Genomic DNA, 18302 nt, shown 5'->3' with positions numbered 1-18302 from the left:
AATGGCAATCACTTTGGAAAAGAGTTTTGTACTATCTTTAAAAAGTTAAAAATATGGGATCCCTGGGTGGCGCAGCGGTTTGGCACCTGCCTTTGGCCCAGGGCGCGATTCTGGAGACCCGGGATCGAATCCCACATCGGGCTCCCGGTGCATGGAGCCTGCTTCTCCCTCTGCCTGTGTCTCTGCCTCTCTCTCTCTAACTATCATAAATAAATAAAAAAAAATTAAAAAAAAATTTTTAAAAAGTTAAAAATATAAATTTACCAGACCTGCCAACATTCCATTACTAAGCATCTGCTCAAGAGAAACAAAAACATATAACCACATGAAGACATATGTTTACAAAAACGTTCATAGCAGCATTATTTATAATAGCCCCAAACTTGAAACAATCTAAAGGTCCACCAACTGGTGAGTAGATACACAAAATATGATATGTCCATACAACGGAATACTACTCAGTGATAATAAGTAATGAAACATTGATACATGCTAGGACATAGATTAACCTCCAAAACACTAACATATGCTAAGTGAAAGACGGCAAAGACCACTTATTGTTAGAGTCCATTTACGTGAAATGTCTACAGTAGATAAATTCATTGAAAGTAGATTAGTGGTAGTTGGGGTTGAGTATAAGGATCCTTTTGGGGTGATGGAAATGCTCTGAAATTAATGGTGATGGTTGCATAACTCTGAATTTACTGAGAATCATTGAATTGTATACAAAATGGATAAATTCTGTAATTTGTAAATTATATGTCAGTAAATTGCTAAATATATTTTCAATGATGGTAAAAACTTTCTCAGCCTAAATGAAATCCAGTTTAGTTATCAGCTTCAGGTTTTCTTATTCCACTTCTATCTTCTACCTGTCTGCAGTTTGTTCCTAAGATTGAATTCTGGGATCTTGGTTCCAGATATGGTTAAAACCATTAAACCAAAGTTGATTATATTCCTATTATGGTCCTTCTTTTCTTTCTTTTTTATTTTTTTAAGAGGGCACCAGCAGGGGTAATGGCAGGGCAGGGTGAGGAAGAAGCAGGCTCTCTGCTGAGCAGAAAGCCTAATATGGTGTTCAGTCGCAGGACCCTGGGGTCGAGACTTGAGCTGAAGGCAGATGCTTAACCCACTCAGCCCCCTAGGTGCCCTTATTATGGTCCTTTTTTCTTTTTAAGATTTTGAGAGAGAGAGAGAGAGAGAGAGAGAGAATGTGAAAGGGGGGAGGGGCAGAGAGAGAAGAGGAGCAGCAGACCCGCAGCTGAGCAGGGAGCCCCACACGGGGCTCAGGGCTCGATTCCAGGGCTCTGAGATCATGACCTGAGCTGAAGGCAGAGGCTTAATGGACTGAGCCACCCAGGCATCCCTCTCATCTGGTTTTCTAACCTCGATTTCCTTTGGGTTAATTTTTAAAGGATTTTGCAACTGTTGGTTTAAAAGACTTTTTTTTCTTCTTCTCTCTTTTTAGAAAGATTTTATTTATTCATGAGAGATGCAGAGAGAGAGAGAGAGAGAGAGAGAGAGGGGCAGCAGGCTCCATGCTGGGAGCCTGACGTCGGACCCTATCCAGGACTCCAGGATCACGCCCTGGGGCAGAAGGCAGGCGCTAAACCGTGGAGCCACCCAGGGATCCCATCTTTTTCTTCTCATCCTTCTTTTTACCCCAGATAGGAAATAAAGCTAATTTCCTACTTTCCACGTATTTGCAGAATTATGATAATTTTTGCCTGGACTATGTAGGAGATTAATTTAAATTTGGCTACTGGAGACTTGTGGTTTAATCATTCTCCAAGTTTTTCTGTGTCTTTACCTCTATCTGACACTTTTGCTTAGACTGAAGGGAATTTTGGTGGTCCCCCCAACCCCATCATTTCCTTAAATAGTTTTACTTAAAAAACTAAACCAAAAAACAAGAAAACTTCGATTCTTGGCTAAAACAAAACAAAACAAAAACCAAAATACAAAAAACCCAAAACAACCCTACTTGCTTCCTGTTTAATTGCAACACATTTAAAAAACGCACTACTGTGCTGGCTAGCAATCTAAGTTAAAGTAAAACTTCCGAAGGGGCCAAGGTCTGAAGTTCGCACATTCTTGTGAGGTCTGTTCGGTCTTCGCCAAGGGAGACCCCATTATACAGAGCTCTACCAATCACGTACATTTCCTTTTGAGTCTCATGAATGAGGAAAAAGAAGTTCAAGTGAGGGAAAATGGGTTCAAATGAAGGTCAGATACCCAAGTTTTCTGGCTACTGTGTCGCTGGGGTGGAAAAAGTGGGGAAAAGGTAACCAGATGTAGGTGGCTCCAGGAGGTTGCTCGATTCCAACCAACCCTGTTAGTCTCGGCAGGGAAAAAACAAACAAACAAAAAAAACCCAAAAGGATTGCCTTTAGACCCATCCACTGACGCGGCGAGGGCCTACTGTGTGCCAGGTGCTGGGGACACAAAGACAACTACGGGACGCTTGTGTTCTAGATGCTTCTTACGTAGCACGACCGTCTTCGCCCTGGAGGCACTCGCGGTCCACGTTCGAGGTGGCATCAGGTGGGGGTAAACACGGGCTCTCCCAGCGGTTAGAGGACGCCGAAGGATCACTGGGGGGCGGGAGAAAACGTTCCCCTCCCGTCCTCTAAACTAGGCCTGCCCTGAGGGCGAACACAGACACGCCCTCCCGAAGGGCAGACCCGCCTCGGCGAGGGCGGATCTGGGCAGGGCCGGCCGCCGGGCCCTCACCCGACCCCGGCGAACTCGGCCCAGCGCGGCGCCCGCTCCTCACGTGTCCCTCCCGGCCTCGGGGTCGTCTCACGTTCTGCTTCCGTCCGACCCTTCCGACTTCCGGTAAAGAGTCCCCGTGCCGCACCACCGCGCCCACCCGGCATCGCCACGCGGCGCCTCTTGCGTGGCAGACCCCCGATGCGCTCGGCGGCCGCAGCTCCTCGGGGCCCCGCGGCGGCCATCGAACCACGCCGCTTCGCCGCGGCCAGGTGGCCCGGGCGGCGCTCGCTCCCGCGGCCGGCGCGGCGGGGCGGGCGGGGCGGCGGCGGCGGCGGCGCGGCTCCGGGCCCGTATCCCTCCGCCGCCCCTCCCCCGCCCGGCCCCGGCCCCCCTCCCTCCGGGCAGCGCTCGCCTCCCTCCGCCTCAGACTGTTTTGGTAGCAACGGCAACGGCGGCGGCGCGTCCCTGCCCGGCTCCCGGAGGCTCCTCGGTTTCGGCGGGCCTCCCCGCCCTTTCGTCGTCCTCCTTCTCCCCCTCGCCGGCCCGGGCGCCCCCCCGGCCGCGCCATCCCGCGCCTCCCCGCTCGGCGCCCGCGCGTCCCCGCCGCGCTCCGGCGTCTCCTCGGCGCGCCCGGCTCCCGGCTGTCCCCGCCCGGCGTGCGGGTCGGTGTATGGGCCCCTCACCATGTCGCTGAAGCCTCAGCAACAGCAGCAGCAGCAGCCGCCGCAGCAGCCGCAGCCGCCGTCCGCGGCCGCCAGTGCTCGTAAGCCCGGCGGCAGCGGCGGCCTTCTCACGTCGCCCGCCGCCGCGCCGCCGCCGTCCTCGGTCTCGTCCTCCTCGGCAGTGGCTTCCTCCTCGGCGGCGGCGGCGGCGGCGGCGAGCGCAGGCGGCGGGCGGCCCGGCCTGGGCAGGTGGGTGTCGCGCCCCAGCCCCCCTCCGCTCCGGGCCTGCACGAGCCCGGGCCTCGCGTCCCCTCCCCCGCGGCCCACTCGGTCGTCCCCGCCCCGCGGCCGGCCGGCTTGGTGGGGTGGGTTGGGGGCCCGCAGTGGGGGGGGGGACTCCCCACTCCCCTCCAGAGCCCGGGGATTTGGGGTGGGGGGTGCTACGGGATCTCTCTGGGAATGTCAGGTCGTGTCCAGCCTCCTGCAACATCCCCACCCCCTCCCCCAAACGGTCAAGATGGAAGGACTGGGCAGCCTCCCCCTCTCCGTTGGAGTGTTCGGGAGGGATTCACAGGTCTCACCGATTGTCAGCTCCCGTTCCTCCTCTAACCCCAACATGGAGGGGATGTTTGGGCAGCGCCCTCACCCCTCGTTTAAATATTAACCTGGAATGGTCTTTAGGTTTTGGTTCAGTCTCCCGAAACTTGCCAACTCCCCTTTTGGGGAATAACGAGGGAGGGGGAAAGTTAGGGCAGCGTCCCCCCTGTCCGTTAAAGGGGCAGCCGCCGGGCTCATCTGGAATCCTTGGGGGTCCGTCCAGTGTCCGTAACCACCCGATTCCCCTGCCCTGGGAAGGATCGAAGAACGGGATTGCGGTGGCTCCCCACTTAAATGAGGCGGCGGCGGCGGCGGCGGGGGCTCCGGAACTCCTGGAATCGTCAGGCTCTGTGCAGTCTCCCGCAGCGTTCCGCCCTCCCCCACCTGAGGAAGGGGTGGGGAGTGCCCGGCCCCCTCCCGGCCTCCCTCCTTCCCCCGCAAGGCCTGTCCGCCGCGGGTGGTGGCCGATCCGCATTGCTGTTCCGAGGCCGCGGAGGAGAAGGCGCCTCTGAATCGTGGTGGGCAAGGGCCGGACCCAGGCGTGCGTCAGAAGTCCAGGCTAGAGCGGGGACGCAGAGGGATGGTGGTGGCAAGGAGCGGGCACGCTGCGCATTTTCCCCAACCCCCGCCCCAGTTTTTAAAATTTCAAGGGGGGGTGGGGTTCCTGAAGGCAGAGATGCAGGTGTTTGCGTCGTCTCCTTTCCCCCCATAAACCTAGGTTTCTGGTGGGGATTGGGGGCCCTGTGTTGTCTCCGCTAACCGAGTCTGATTCTGGAGGGTGTGTTTGTGCGGGAAGGCCTGTTGGGGGTGTGTGTTTGTGTGTGGGGGGGTGGTTGTCAGTTCGTATTTCACGAACTAAGAAAATGCTTAGTGTTCAAACGGGGCAGCAAATGTCAATAGACTCCATTCCATTGTGGCCAGTGTCCTTAACTTGGGGAGTGCCGGCAGAACTCACCAAGGGCACGCAAGTCCGTTTCTCCTGTGCCCCGAGCCCATCCGTGTTGCCTGCACTGCCTTGCCTCCCTTAGGCCTAGGCGGGGTTGGCAGAGTCAATGACGAGGGTCTTCCTGAAATAGACATCCTGGGCTTTAGAAGGTGGGATAAGGAGATTTTTCTATTTTTACTTTTTCATGCAGTGAGGTTTTTTTTTTTTTTGAAAACAGGTTTTCAGCAGTCTATTTCCAAAGAATCTTCATTTGTGGCAAGAGAAGTTATCGGTCAAGGTAGATCAGAGCTGATTTTTAAGGAATTCTGCTGCTTTCAAGGGGGAAGGGCGAACATTGTGGTTTTTTGTTTTTGTTTTTTGTTTTTGTTTTTTTTTTTTTTTTACTTCTACCCTACCTCCCCTCCACGGTTGCCCCTTCTCTGAACCACCCACAAATGTTAACCTTGCTCAACTAGTTCAGATAAACTGCTTATTTTCCCAGCTTTTTATATTTAGGATTCTGTAACTTCAGTATCCGTTTTTCAGTGCCATCCAGTGAAAAAAGGAAAGATTTTGTACATAATTTTTATAGAAAAGGATCCACGTTTTTTTCTTCTTAGGTATCAGAAATTTGGCAGATATATCCAACTTGTTCAAATAAAAATTAAAACTTGGGCTTTTAAGTTGCATTGGCTCTCCTTAGGCTTAAAAATTAGAGTAAACAATTTGTTCCAGACTGGCTTGAGTGATCAAAAATATTTGGGATGTTTTAGTACCAAAGATCTTTTTCTGTTCTTTGAAGCTTTATAAACATTTAACGTTAATTTAAATTTTTCCTTGCTTTAGGTTCTTTTCTTTGAGACATAAACTCTGGCCCTTATTCTTTTTGATAGATATGTGAAGTTCTGTTTATTGGATTCGTATAACGTATACTTTTATTTTTCTGTAGATTTTTAATGTACCTGAGAATTCCTTTGGATTTTGAACCCCTGCTCCTGGGTTCTTTGTAAACTGGTTACAATTTCTAGAGCTTCCTGTCTCCTCACATATGTTGGTGTACATCAGCAATTAAAATAAGTTTCTGGGGCTAAGGGTAAAGAAAGAAAATGCAGCATCGGTTTTGATGTGTTTAGAGTAGTAAAATATTCTTGAAAGTCTAGAAATTCACCTGTCTTCTGTAACATTTCATCATGTTTGACTTTTTTTTTTTAATAGTGGATTTTCATGGCTTTTAAAAACTTATTCTGCCTTAAATTATCGCATATGTTTTAGAAGGTGGCTGTTTTCTCTATGAACAACATACCCATAATATTAAAGTCTGTTAATCCAATTTTTATTTTTGCCTTTTACCTTTTCTTTTTTATGTGTATGTTATTTTGTGGTTATTTTTTCTTTTTCTTTTTTAGCATTGTATTACAATTTTTTAAAGGTTTTTTGGTTAACCATTCTTCTATTATTGGGGTTTAGGCTTACACATCTTTACTATTGTAGATAGTGGTGCAGTAAACATCTTTATACTAATAGTTTTTGGTTTTAGTCTAATTATTGCTTTAGAGAAAGTTCCCAGGAGTGGTTTTACTAGGTCAAAGGGCTTCAAGATTTTTATGTTCTTGCTAGCTGTGCCATATTACTCTTCAGAAGACTTGTATTAGTTTCCATTGCCAAGAAGGTGGCTTTTCTATAGAATGGTTCCTTTGTCAAACACTGTGGGGGATTTTTAAGGGAAAAGTTGTACTTACTGTCAAGTGAATACATTATTAAGTGCTTTTGTTAGCTACCTGATTATTTATACTTTGAGTTTGATTTTGGTTTCTCTGAGGACTTAATGAAATAATATAAGGGAAGATGCTTTGAAAACAGTAACTGTTAACACTAATGAGGATACATGGTTTAACTATTGTGCTCATACTTTTACTAAGTAGAGTAATGAAAGTCCTGAGAAACTTGCTCTGAAGCTTGTTGTTAATCTCCCTCATTCATCTAAAAGTATTTTTTGGGATCCCTGGGTGGCGCAGCAGTTTGGCGCCTGCCTTTGGCCCAGGGCGTGATCCTGGAGACCCGGGATCGAGTCCCACGTCGGGCTCCCGGTGCATGGAGCCTGCTTCTCCCTCTGCCTATGTCTCTGATTCTCTCTCTCTCTCTGTGTGACTATCATAAATAAATTTTAAAAAAAAATTAAAAATAAAAGTATTTTTTATTAGCCTGTGTTAGCCTGTGACCAAGTTATTTTTGTTAACTTTCATATAATTTCATGGCATTGTTGGGAATTATCGCTGGTTAACCCATATCTCTTCCCCTACCACGTTCCCTTCCCTATTTAAAGAAATAATGGGTCTACCCAATTCTTTTACCTGTTGTTAATCCTAAGTAATACATTAGAATTTTTTTGGATGCAGGATTTTTAAAACTTTTTCATTTATTTTATTTTTATTTTTTGAGAGAGAGAGAGAGAGAGAGCAAGAGAGTTTGATATGGGGCTCCATCCCAAGACCCTGGGATCATGTGCCCATCTGAAGGCAGATGCTTAACCAACTGAGCCACTCAGGCGCCCCTGGATGCAGCATTAAATGTGAATAAAAACTTCTTATTTTAGTCATTTTCAGCTTAGTACTTCTCTTCTTTCTCTTAAGGCATTCATTGCAACTTGGAAATTCTGTTGCAATTTAGTATAAGTTTCATTACGTTTTCACTTAAATGTGAGACATTCATTTCTTTAAGTATCTTCTAGAAAAGCCTAAAACATCGACGTCATTGAACACATAAATTTATTGAAAATCTGTGTACAGGCAGTTACAAGGGCTTGGGACATACCAATAAATAAAGATAGCTGCTCTCCTGGTGTTTCCATTCTAACATGATGAGCTAGACAATAAACAAGACCTTAAATTAGCCAACTATATATAATATTAGGTAGGAGCTGTGGGATTAGAGGAGAGCAGATTAAGGGTATAATATGGGGAATGTGGGGGAAGGGAGTGGGTTACAATTTTAAATGGGTTGGGGAGGCTTCTTTGAGAGGTAACATTTGAGCAAAGTTTTGTTGGTGAGATTGTTAGTCATTTGCTTTTTCTTTACACTAATGAGTCATACGGCCCCATTTGTAGTTTATAAGGTTTAAACTTTTATCATCTATAATTTTTTTATGTGGGTATTGATGATAATATTTGCAGTCGGACCAAAAAAATTAATTGATGTTGAGGTCATCAGAAGTAAGCTGTTGATGACTATTAAAAAATATACATTTTTGTTTTTCTATTGAGCTTACATATTTTTACCTAATTGAATTAATTTTCATCCTAAGTACCTAGAGAAAATACACTTCTTTTTTTTTAAAGATTTTATTTATTCATGACAGACACAGAGAGAGAGAGAAACAGAGACACACAGGCAGAGGGAGAAGCAGGCTCCATGCAGGGAGCCTGACGTTGGACTTGATCCCATGTCTCCAGGATCACACCCTGGGCTGCAGGCTGCACTAAACCGCTGCGCCACTGGGACTGCCCAGAAAATACACTTCTTAAGATGGGGCAAAAACCTACATCGAATCTTTGTCAAAAAAAGTAATCCTGTAGTTGTTTAAGGATTTTGTATTTTGAGAAGTCAAAAACGTTCATGGTGTCAGTCATGGTGTTCCTTTTTTGGTGAAATGTAAGTTTGTATTTTCCGAGTCTAATTAGAGTTAAAATTTTACAAATTTTATGCAGGGGAAGTTATATCATAGCTACTTAATAGCCATATGTTTCAACTTAAGGGAAGATCTATTTTTTTCTTTTTCCCCCTGTGTAAGCGACAGCTGTGTTAGAATTTACTTTCACCATGGCAAAGTGTGTTTCTATACCTTGAAAAGGATTTTAAATTTTTAGAAGATTTTTTTCCTGGAATTGTAATTTTCTGTTTTGGATAGATAGTGATTGCATTTTGATATATAAAAAGTTGAGCCTGAACAAAATCCTGTTTTTGTAGCTATTTCAAATGATTGTGACTTCAGCTGCAATATAAATAGCTTATTAACAGGCCTACCTGTTACTGTTGGTTTTTAAGTGAAAGTACTTGTTTTTGCTTTTGAAGCACATCTGGGTCATCTATGACTGTTAACACACCACAGTTTTAAGAGGTCAATACAGTGGTCTTTTTTCATGTTGTAGCAAGAGTGTTACTAAAATAAAAGTAGGATGCTCTTTCCTCTTGAGGTCTTTTTGCCTGCTTAGATGTTAGACCTCAAAAATAGAGATGTTTTTATCAGGAAATTTACTCAACAGTGAATGTGAAGCTGGTATCAAGCCTTTGAAAGGTTGTAGCATCTAAATCTTCAATTTGTAATTAGGCACTTTGAACGCATAACCTTTGTTAGCATTACCTATGATTGGAAGTAGGTTGAACTGTATCTTAATGTGTTTTTTGATATCCTCGAAGTATATTTTCTACTCAAAAAGACTTTATTCTACTTTTGAAGATAAATGTTCTACGTAGAATAGTAGTAGTCTCCATTGAGGTGCTTGCCAAACAAAGCAGATTTGTAATTTTGTAGGCAGTGGTGTCATAAACCACTTTTCTGTTATTTAAAACACCAATTAATTCAAGAGATTTTTATGTCTCATATATATAACATATATATAAAATTTTGGACGCTGTGACATGAAAATATGTATAGAACATGGTTGTGGAACTTCAGCGGATCTTTTTTTTTTTTTTTTTTTTTAATTTTTATTTATTTATGATAGTCACAGAGAGAGAGAGAGAGAGAGGCAGAGACACAGGCAGAGGGAGAAGCAGGCTCCATGCACCGGGAGCCCGACGTGGGATTCAATCCCGGGTCTCCAGGATCGCGCCCTGGGCCAAAGGCAGGCGCCAAACCGCTGCGCCACCCAGGGATCCCAACTTCAGCGGATCTTAAGCAGCCTGTAGTATAATGGAGATGAGAGATGTACTTGAGCCGGTGTCCAGAACAAATTTATTTATTTTATTTCATTTTTAACCTTTCTTATTTTTGTGAGTATAATTGACAAATAATGTTACATTAGTTTGAGGTAAACAAGCTAGGGATTGGACAAGTTTATGCATTATGCTACGTTTACCACAAGTATAGCTGTCACCTGTCCCATTACATCATTATTAAAATATCTTGACTTTTCCTTATGCTCTGCTTTTTATTCTTGTGACTGATTTTATCTCCCTCTTCCCTTCACCCATTTTGCTCCCCACCTCTGCAACTACCACTTTTTTGTATTTATAGTTCTGATTATGCTTTTTGTTCATTTTTTTAAAGATTTCATGTTAAGAGTGGAATCATATGGTATTTGTCTTTCTTAGTCTGACTTATTTTCACTTAGTATAATACCCTCTACACCCATCCATGTTGACTCAACAGATTTATTCTTGAAATTAATAAACAGTCTTTGTACAGGTACTGCCTCATTTATATATGAAAATTCTCTTATAATTTGAAAAACCCTAAGTCTTAAATACTCATTTTAGAAAAGAGTGCAGAGAATCAGAAAAACAAAACCCAGTCTCCTTTAAAATCATCCACAGTCTTTCCTTTGAGATAACTATTGTTGGAAGTATGGAGCTCATCTTTTCAGACTTTTTGTGAACATATATAGAAGAAACAAAATGGAATCATATAGTACATACTGTTTTGGCTTCAAAAGCATCCATTATCTTTTAAACTGTTTTCCCCCTAGGGGCACCTGGGTGGCTCAGTCAGTTGGGCTTCTGCCTTTGGCTTAGGTTATGGGGGTGGGGGGGGTGGTGGTGTCCTGGGATAGAGTGTGCATCTGGTTCCCTGCTCGGCAGGGAGTCTGCTTCTCCCTCTCTCTTTGCCTCTCCCCCTGGCTTGTGCTCTGTATCTTGCTCATTCTCTCTCCCAAATAAATGAATAAAATCATTATAAACCCCCCCCCCCCCCCCCCGTAAACTGTAGAAAGGGCAGGAAAAAATAACAGAAAATCTTATCTTAAAATTCAAGGAAAAAAACCTTAAGCTTTGAGAAGTTAGGGGACGTTCTGAAAGCAACTTATTTGTAGAATTTTATTCTTTAAATAAACACAGACATAGACATAAACAAGGTTATGCTTTATTTTAGAGACTACAACCACCACAGACAGTCCTTGACCTTCAGGGAATCTTTTTGTAACCTTGAAGTTTGCCTCAACTAAGTAGGAGGTCTAGTTCTTTATCTTTTTGGATTATGTATATATGTGGTATGAAATCTACTTAAATGTTAAGTCCTTGGTTTTATTATTTTTAATGGTTTAGTATTGTGATGAATCTGGGGTGGCTTATGAAAATTTGCCACAACTATTAACCATAGATTTTATTTGCTGAAAATTATTTGCAGTTGTTGTCATGTGAAAATCTGAAATTTCTTTTGATTTAAAAATATTCTAATGTAGGTTGCTCATATTGTGAACCTTGAAGTGACTATAAAATAGCAATTTCATGCCATGATTAATAGCTAACTGCATTTTGGGAACTAGATAAAATGGCATTCTATAATGGCTTCTTTGTAAATCCCATCAGTTTGTGGTATGAAACTTGTCTGTGATGCAATTATAAATGAATGTGGCTTATTTTTATTAAGCGTATAAGAACTTCAGAATGTTGTACTTGAAAGTATTGCTTTGAGAGGCTTTATTTAACAGTTTTGTCTGTGGTCAGATATTTTTGATTACCACTTTATGTTCTTACTGCCTTTTATGAATCATTAAACAGTATTCTTAGTAATCCTGTAAATAGTCAAAATTAATCTAGTTTATAGTTTTAGTTAAAAAAGAAGGAAAAGGCTATTTAAAAAATTTTTTTTATTATTATTATTTTTTTTAAAGGCTAGTTTTGAACCAAATCAAGCATTTTTCTTTTGGGGCTCAAAAATAATTAAAAAAAAATATTTTATTTATTCATGGGAGACACACAGAGAGAGGCAGAGACATAGGGAGAGGGAGAAGCAGGCTCCTTGTGGGGAGCCTGATGTGGGACTCAGCCCAGGATCACGACCTGAGCCATGCAGGTGCCGCCCCCCCCCCCCCCCCCCCCCCCCCCGCCGTGGTTACCTATTTTCATTCCTGAAACACACTTGGTAATTAGGTAGGGAAAAGACCTATGGTTTTTACGCTGAAGCTTGTGCAGTTTACAGAAAGGAAGAGCTCTTCAAGGCCTTTTCAGAGTTTATTTGCTTTTATTTTACACATGATTTTATATAACTTGTTTTTTAAAAATATTTTATTTGTTTATTCATGAGGGGGGGGCAGAGACATAGGCAGAGGGAGAAGCAGGCTCCTCGCAGAGAGCCCAATGTGGGACTTGATCCCAGGACTCCGGGATCACGCCCTGAGCCAAGGACAGGTACTCAACCACTGAGCCACCCAGGCGTCCCATAACTTGCATTTTATTTATGGATTGCCAGAAATAGAAAAGTAGAACTTTATTTTAATTAATTTAATTTATTTTTTTAAAGATTTGGTTAATTTATTTATTTGAGAAAAAGAGTGTGAGAGGAGGGAGAAGCTGAGCGAGAGGGACTAGCATACTCTATGCTGAGTATGAACCCCAACACGGGGCTTGATCTTATGCCTGAGTTTATGACCTGAGCCGAAATCAAGAGTTAGATGCTTAACTGAGCCACCCAGATGCTCCAGAAAGGTAAAACTTTTTAGAGGCAAACCTTGACAGCAATGAGAAATAATAATGGTGTCACAGAAAGTTAAGAGAGTGGAGAATTGTCAAAAACAGACACAAGAACTCAAAAGTATACCATTTGACCCTAAGGTTATAGGGTATATACTCAAAAGTATATCGTAAGACCCTAAGGACCTTAGAAGATCCGAGGCATTACTGTTTTATAGAATAATGCAGTTAGTTGATGTGCTCATAATAGTGACTCAACACAAAGGTAAATTGTTTTTCATATTTTTCAAACTGTAGGTCATGACTGCTTAATAAGTTGTAAAAATTACTTTGGTGGACCATGATGAGCATTTTTAGAAAAGTGAAAAACAATAAATACTAGAATGTATTGCATTGTTAGAGGTAAAAATTGTTGTAAAGAACTTTTTAAAAATTATTTATTTTTTAAAGATTTTATTTATTTAATCATGAGAGACACACAGAGAGAGGCAGAGACACAGGCAGAGGGAGAAGCAGGCTCCATGCAGTGAGCCCGATGCGGGACCAATCCCTAGACCCCAGGCTCACGCCCTGAGCCAAAGGTAGACACTCAACTGCTGAGCCACCCAGGTGTCTCACTTTTTTTTTTTTTTTAAGATTTTATTTATTTATTCATGAGAGACAGACAGAGGCAGGCTCCCTATAAGGATCCCGATGTGGGACTAGAGCCTAACCCTGGGATTACGCCCTGAGCCTAAGGCAGACATCTGCTCAACTGCTGAGCTACCCAGGTGTCCCAAGAACTGTTTTTGAGTTAACATATATATACTGTGTTGCCATATAAACTAATGTTTTGTTGTTGTAGTAAATGTCACTGATTTAGACTAGGCACTGAAATGCAGTAAAAGGATTGGGGAAGGGTTTTGCAGTTATGTCTCAGGTAGGGTTTCCAGATTTAGTTAAAAAAAATGTATATGGGATGCCCAGCAGAACTTGAATTTCTGATCAACTAGTTCTGAAGTATAAATATGTCCCAAATTGCATGGGACAAAATTAATCATTTATCTGAAATTCAAATGTAATGGGACATCCTTTTTTAAAAATCTGGTAACCCTAGTCTAGGCTAGAATCAGGGTGCATCCCTTGGTAACTAAAATTTAAGCTCTGAGAGCAGAAACTTGATTTTGTTCACTGCTATGTCCCGGTCTGTTGAAACAGTGATTGGCACTTAGAAAGTGATGAGCTGTTTGAATGATTTTGGCAGGTCACTCATTCTTATGCTCAGTTTCTTTATCTAATAAAGGGAGAAGGGATACAAGGGTGGCTCAGTCGGTTGAATGTTCGACTCTTAGTTTCAGCTCAGGTCATGATTTTGGGGTTCTGGGATTGGGCCCCCATGTGGGCTCTGTGCTCAGCAGGGTGTCTGCTTGTAATTCTCCTTCTGCCCCTCTCCCAACACAAGTTCGCTTGTGCCTGTGCATGTGCTCTCTTGTGCTCTTTCAAATAATTAAATGTTTTTTTAAAAGAAAATAATATCTTCCTTAAAAAGTGAGGTGCTGAATTTTTATTACATTACATTCTTGGCACATAGTAAGCACTCAGTATTTTAGAATCCTAAGATTTGGAGTTGGGCAGTGGCTCTGGTGGAATTTTAGTTTTCATTTTTCTTTAAAGGTGGAGAAACCAAGGCCACAGAGCTTATTTGTCAGAATTCTCTATAGCTGTGTAGCTATCTTCAAAATCTTGTTCCTTTTTCTTCTTAGTATAACATTTTAAAATTTTTCTTTAAAGTCCAGTTAGTTAACATACAATGTAATATTAGTTTCAGGTGTACAATACAGTGATACAAATGTAACATTTCTTAAGATTTGTTTTTAAAATTTGTTGTTTATTCAAGTAATCTAGGAAAAGATTCACCTATCCAAAAAAAAAAAAAAAATCATTTCTGAAGTGTTCCCACTTAGCAAAGGCTCTACTCTACTTTCGCTTTTTTGTTTTTTTGTCACATATGTTTCAAATGAAAAGGTCCCTTTAGTCCTTCTCTCTCTCTCTTTTTTTTTTTTTTTTTTAAATTTATTTATGATAGGCACACAGTGAGAGAGAGAGAGGCAGAGACACAGGCAGAGGGAGAAGCAGGCTCCATGCACCGGGAGCCCGATGTGGGATTCGATCCCGGGTCTCCAGGATCGCGCCCTGGGCCAAAGGCAGGCGCCAAACCGCTGCGCCACCCAGGGATCCCCTTTTTTTTTTTTTTTTATAAAAGATTTATTATTTACAGCAAGCGTGGAAGGAGGGGGAAGTGCAGAGGAGAAAAAGTTTCAAGCAGACTGTGTGGAGCTGGATGTGGGGCTTGATTGCATGACCCTGAGATCTGGACCTGAGCCAAAACCAAGAGGGTGCTCAACCGACTGTGGTACCCAGCCACCCCCCACCCCACCCAACTTTAAAGATTTATTTGAGAGAGCATGCATATGAGAGGGGGAGAGGGAGAGCGAGAACCCAAGCAGACTTTGCTCAGAGCCTGGCTGCCTGGCCCGATGTGGGGCTTGATCCAAGAACCCCAAGATCATGATCTAAGCTGAAACCAAGAGTTGGATGCTTAACTGAGTCACATAGGTGCCTCTCTTTAGTTCTTTTAAATGAAGTTTCTCTTAGTGTTTCTGCCAGTGTTTCTTCTGTGACTGTCCAGTTCTAATACTAATCCTATGTGGCAAGTAGTTTTCACCGTATATGCCAATTCTGATTGATTGGAGTGTTATGTAGAGGATTCTGAGATTTCATTCGGCCTTAGGGAAGAAATGTGGTTAGAGAAGGAGTTGGGGTGAGTCTTTTTTTTTTTAAGATTTTATTTATTCATGAGAGAGAGAGAGAGAGAGAGGCAGAGACACAGGCAGAGGGAGAAGCAGGCTCCATGCAGGGAGCCCGATGTGGGACTCGATCCTGGGTCTCCAGGATCCAGCCCTGGGCTGAAGGTGGCGCTAAACCGCTGAGCCACCCGGGCTGCCCGGGGTGAGTCTTTATACAATGGGCACCAGAGGTTATCTGCTGATGGTAGCTTAGCAAGCATCCCAGTTTCCATGTCCAGATACTTCTTCATACTCCATAGCCATTGGAATCTCCCCCAAACATTTTTCACTTTCTTCTCTTCTCTTCTCTTCTCTTCTCTTCTCTTCTCTTCTCTTCTCTTCTCTTCTCTTCTCTTCTCTCTTCTCTCTTCTCTCTTCTCTCTTCTCTCTTCTCTCTTCTCTCTTTTCTCTTTTCTCTTTTCTCTTTTCTTTTCTTCTTTTTAGATTTTATTTATTTACTTATGACAGACACACACAGAGAGAGGCAGAGACACAGGCAGAGGGAGAAACAGGCCCCATGCACCGGGAGCCCGACGTGGGATTCGATCCCGGGTCTCCAGGACTGCACCCTGGGCCAAAGGCAGGCGCTAAACCACTGCGCCACCCAGGGATCCCCAAGTTCACCCTTTTTATTGTATAGCTCTTTTTTAAAAAAAAACTGATTTTTTTTTTTTTGGTGATGTATTTAATTGAGAGAGAGAGAGCATGAGCAGGGGGAGGAAGAAGAGGGCCAGGACAGCAGACTCCCTGCTGAGTGGGAAGCCTGATTGGGAGGCACGGGGTGGGGGGGGGGGTGCGCTCAATCTCAGGACCCTGGGACCATGACCTGAACCAGAGTCAGATGCTTAACCAACTGAGCCACCCAGGCAGCCCTAGTGTATAGCTCTTGAATTTTCACAGACATAAAGTTTCCTTTTGCCTCTTACCAATCCTCTTCCTCTAACCCTGGCAATTACTGATCTTTTTCCTGTCATCATAGTTTTCGTCTTTTTTAGAATGTCCTATAAATGGAATCATATGCTGCCTTTTGTGATTGGCTTTTCTCATATAGCATTATACGTTGAGATTCATTTGTGTTACTGCATGTTATAGTAGTTTCTTCTCCATAGTTCATCAAGTTGACGGACTTGAAGTTGTTGGACAGTTAGTTGTTTGCAGTTACTGGCTATTATGAATAAAGCTGCTATGAATATTTGTGTACAGATTTTGTGTGGTCATGATGATTTCATTTCTCTTGGTTAAGTACATAGATACAGGATTGTTAAGTTGTATGACAAGTGTTCATTCAGTTTTAAAAGTAATTGCCAAGCTGTTAAAGTCCTGTCCTATTTTGTATTTCCCCCTCAGCTGTGTATGAGATTTATTAATTGCTCTAATTCCTTGGCAACAATTGGTATGTTAATCTTTAATTTCAGCCATTCTAGTAGTATTTCATTGTTTGAATTTACATTTCCTTAAGGCCTGGTGATACTGAACTTCTTTTCACATGCTTGCTTGCCATTTATGTATCATCTTTGGTGAAAAGAAACTATTTGGGCTCTGACTTGTTTGGAACTAGAAGAGCTTCTGTATTTTCATTGCCTTCTAGGTTTAGAGCATCTTAAGGACAGGGACAAATGCCTTGTACAACTTAGCATACTTGATAAGTGGTAAAAAAATTTTTTTTAAGATTTATTTATTCATGAGACAGAGAGAGAGAGAGAGAGAGAGGCAGAGACCTAGGCAGAGGGAGAAGCAGGCTCCATGCAGGAAGCTGGATGGGGGACTTGATCCTGGGACTCTGGGATCATGCCCTGAGCCAAAGGCAGATTCCCAGCTGCTAAGCCACTCAGGTGTCCCAGTGATAAATTCTTTATTTACTATATGAGCCTAGGTTTCATTGTTAGGCCGATGAGTTTACTCTGTCAAGGAAAAACTGTCATCTCAAAAAGGAACATGGTGTTTGTTTTATAGGCATACCATAGTTAAATTTTTTTCTAAAGATTTTATTTATTTGATAGAGATAGAGAATAAGTAGGGGGAGAAGGAGGCTCCCGGCTGATCAGGGAACCTGATGCGGGACTTGATCCCAGGACCCCAAGATCATGACCTGAACTGAAGGCAGATGTCCAACTGACTGAGACACCCAGGTGCCCTAGTTAAACTATTCTTTTGAATATCTCCTGTTTGCCAGGCCCTGGGGATACTATAGTAATCAAGCCAGGTGAGGTCTCTCCCTTCCAGGAGCCCACCTCCTCGTTGGGGAGACAAAGCAGCAAGTTCAAACCACCTCCTTGTGATATTTTTGAGTTGCTAATCCTAGATTCTTTCTTATAAGATATTGGAAAGAAATCTTTTATTTTTAATTTTTTTTAAAGATTTATGAGAGATACACACAGAGGCAGAGACATAAGCAGAAACATAGGCAGAGAGAGAAGCAGGCTCCATGCAGGGAGCCCGACATGGGACTCCATCCCCAGGCCCCCCAGGATCACTCCCTGGGCTGAAGGCAGATGCTCAACCGCTAAGCCACCCAGGCTTCCCAGAAAAAAATCTTTTAGATAAGGGGAAGAAAACATGTTGCTTTCATCAGAAGATAGGATCTTTTAGGAGTAGTGTAGTGTTTTTTTTTTTTTTTTTTAGTGGTCTAGTATTTTTAATTTTTAATTATTTAAAAAAAAAAGATTTTATTCTGTTTTTTAAAATATTTGTATTTGTTTATTCATGAGACTCAAGAGAGAGAGGCAGAGACCTAGGCAGAGGGACAAGCAGGCTCCTTGCAGGGAGCCTAATGTGGGACTCAACCCCTGGACTGGGATCATGCCCTGAGGTGAGCTCAACCACCGAGCCACCCAGCTCAACCGCCGAGCCACCCAAATGTCCCTTATTTATTCTTGAGAGACATGGAGAGGCAGAGACATAGGCAGAGGAGGAAGTAGGCTCCCTGTGGGAGCCTGGTGCAGGACTCAATCC

The 18302-nt window shown here is 43.1% G+C and overlaps 1 protein-coding gene across 11 annotated transcripts in view; it reads left to right on the top strand.

The window, feature by feature from the left end:
- The first annotated feature begins 2735 nt into the window (after positions 1–2735).
- The window catches only part of ATXN2 (ataxin 2), a 115220-nt gene continuing 99653 nt past the window's right edge, over positions 2736–18302 (top strand). For 4 of the 11 annotated variants that reach the window (XM_049101635.1, XM_049101634.1, XM_035706716.2 and 1 more), the window contains exons 1-2: positions 3285–3626; positions 5138–5197. In XM_049101635.1, coding sequence (XP_048957592.1) covers positions 3400–3626; positions 5138–5197 — 287 coding nt within the window. In that variant the 5' untranslated portion in view covers positions 3285–3399. Of the gene's footprint in view, positions 2839–3119; positions 3627–5137; positions 5198–18302 lie in introns of those variants that run through there. The other 7 variants (XM_035706714.2, XM_049101633.1, XM_035706717.2 and 4 more) reach the window with 6 other exon arrangements.

Source organism: Canis lupus, chromosome 26, assembly GCF_003254725.2.
Source record: "Canis lupus dingo isolate Sandy chromosome 26, ASM325472v2, whole genome shotgun sequence".
Lineage (NCBI taxonomy): Eukaryota > Metazoa > Chordata > Mammalia > Carnivora > Canidae > Canis > Canis lupus.
The sequence above is the reverse complement of the archived record's forward strand: the minus strand, read 5'-3'. Positions and strand labels throughout refer to the sequence as shown.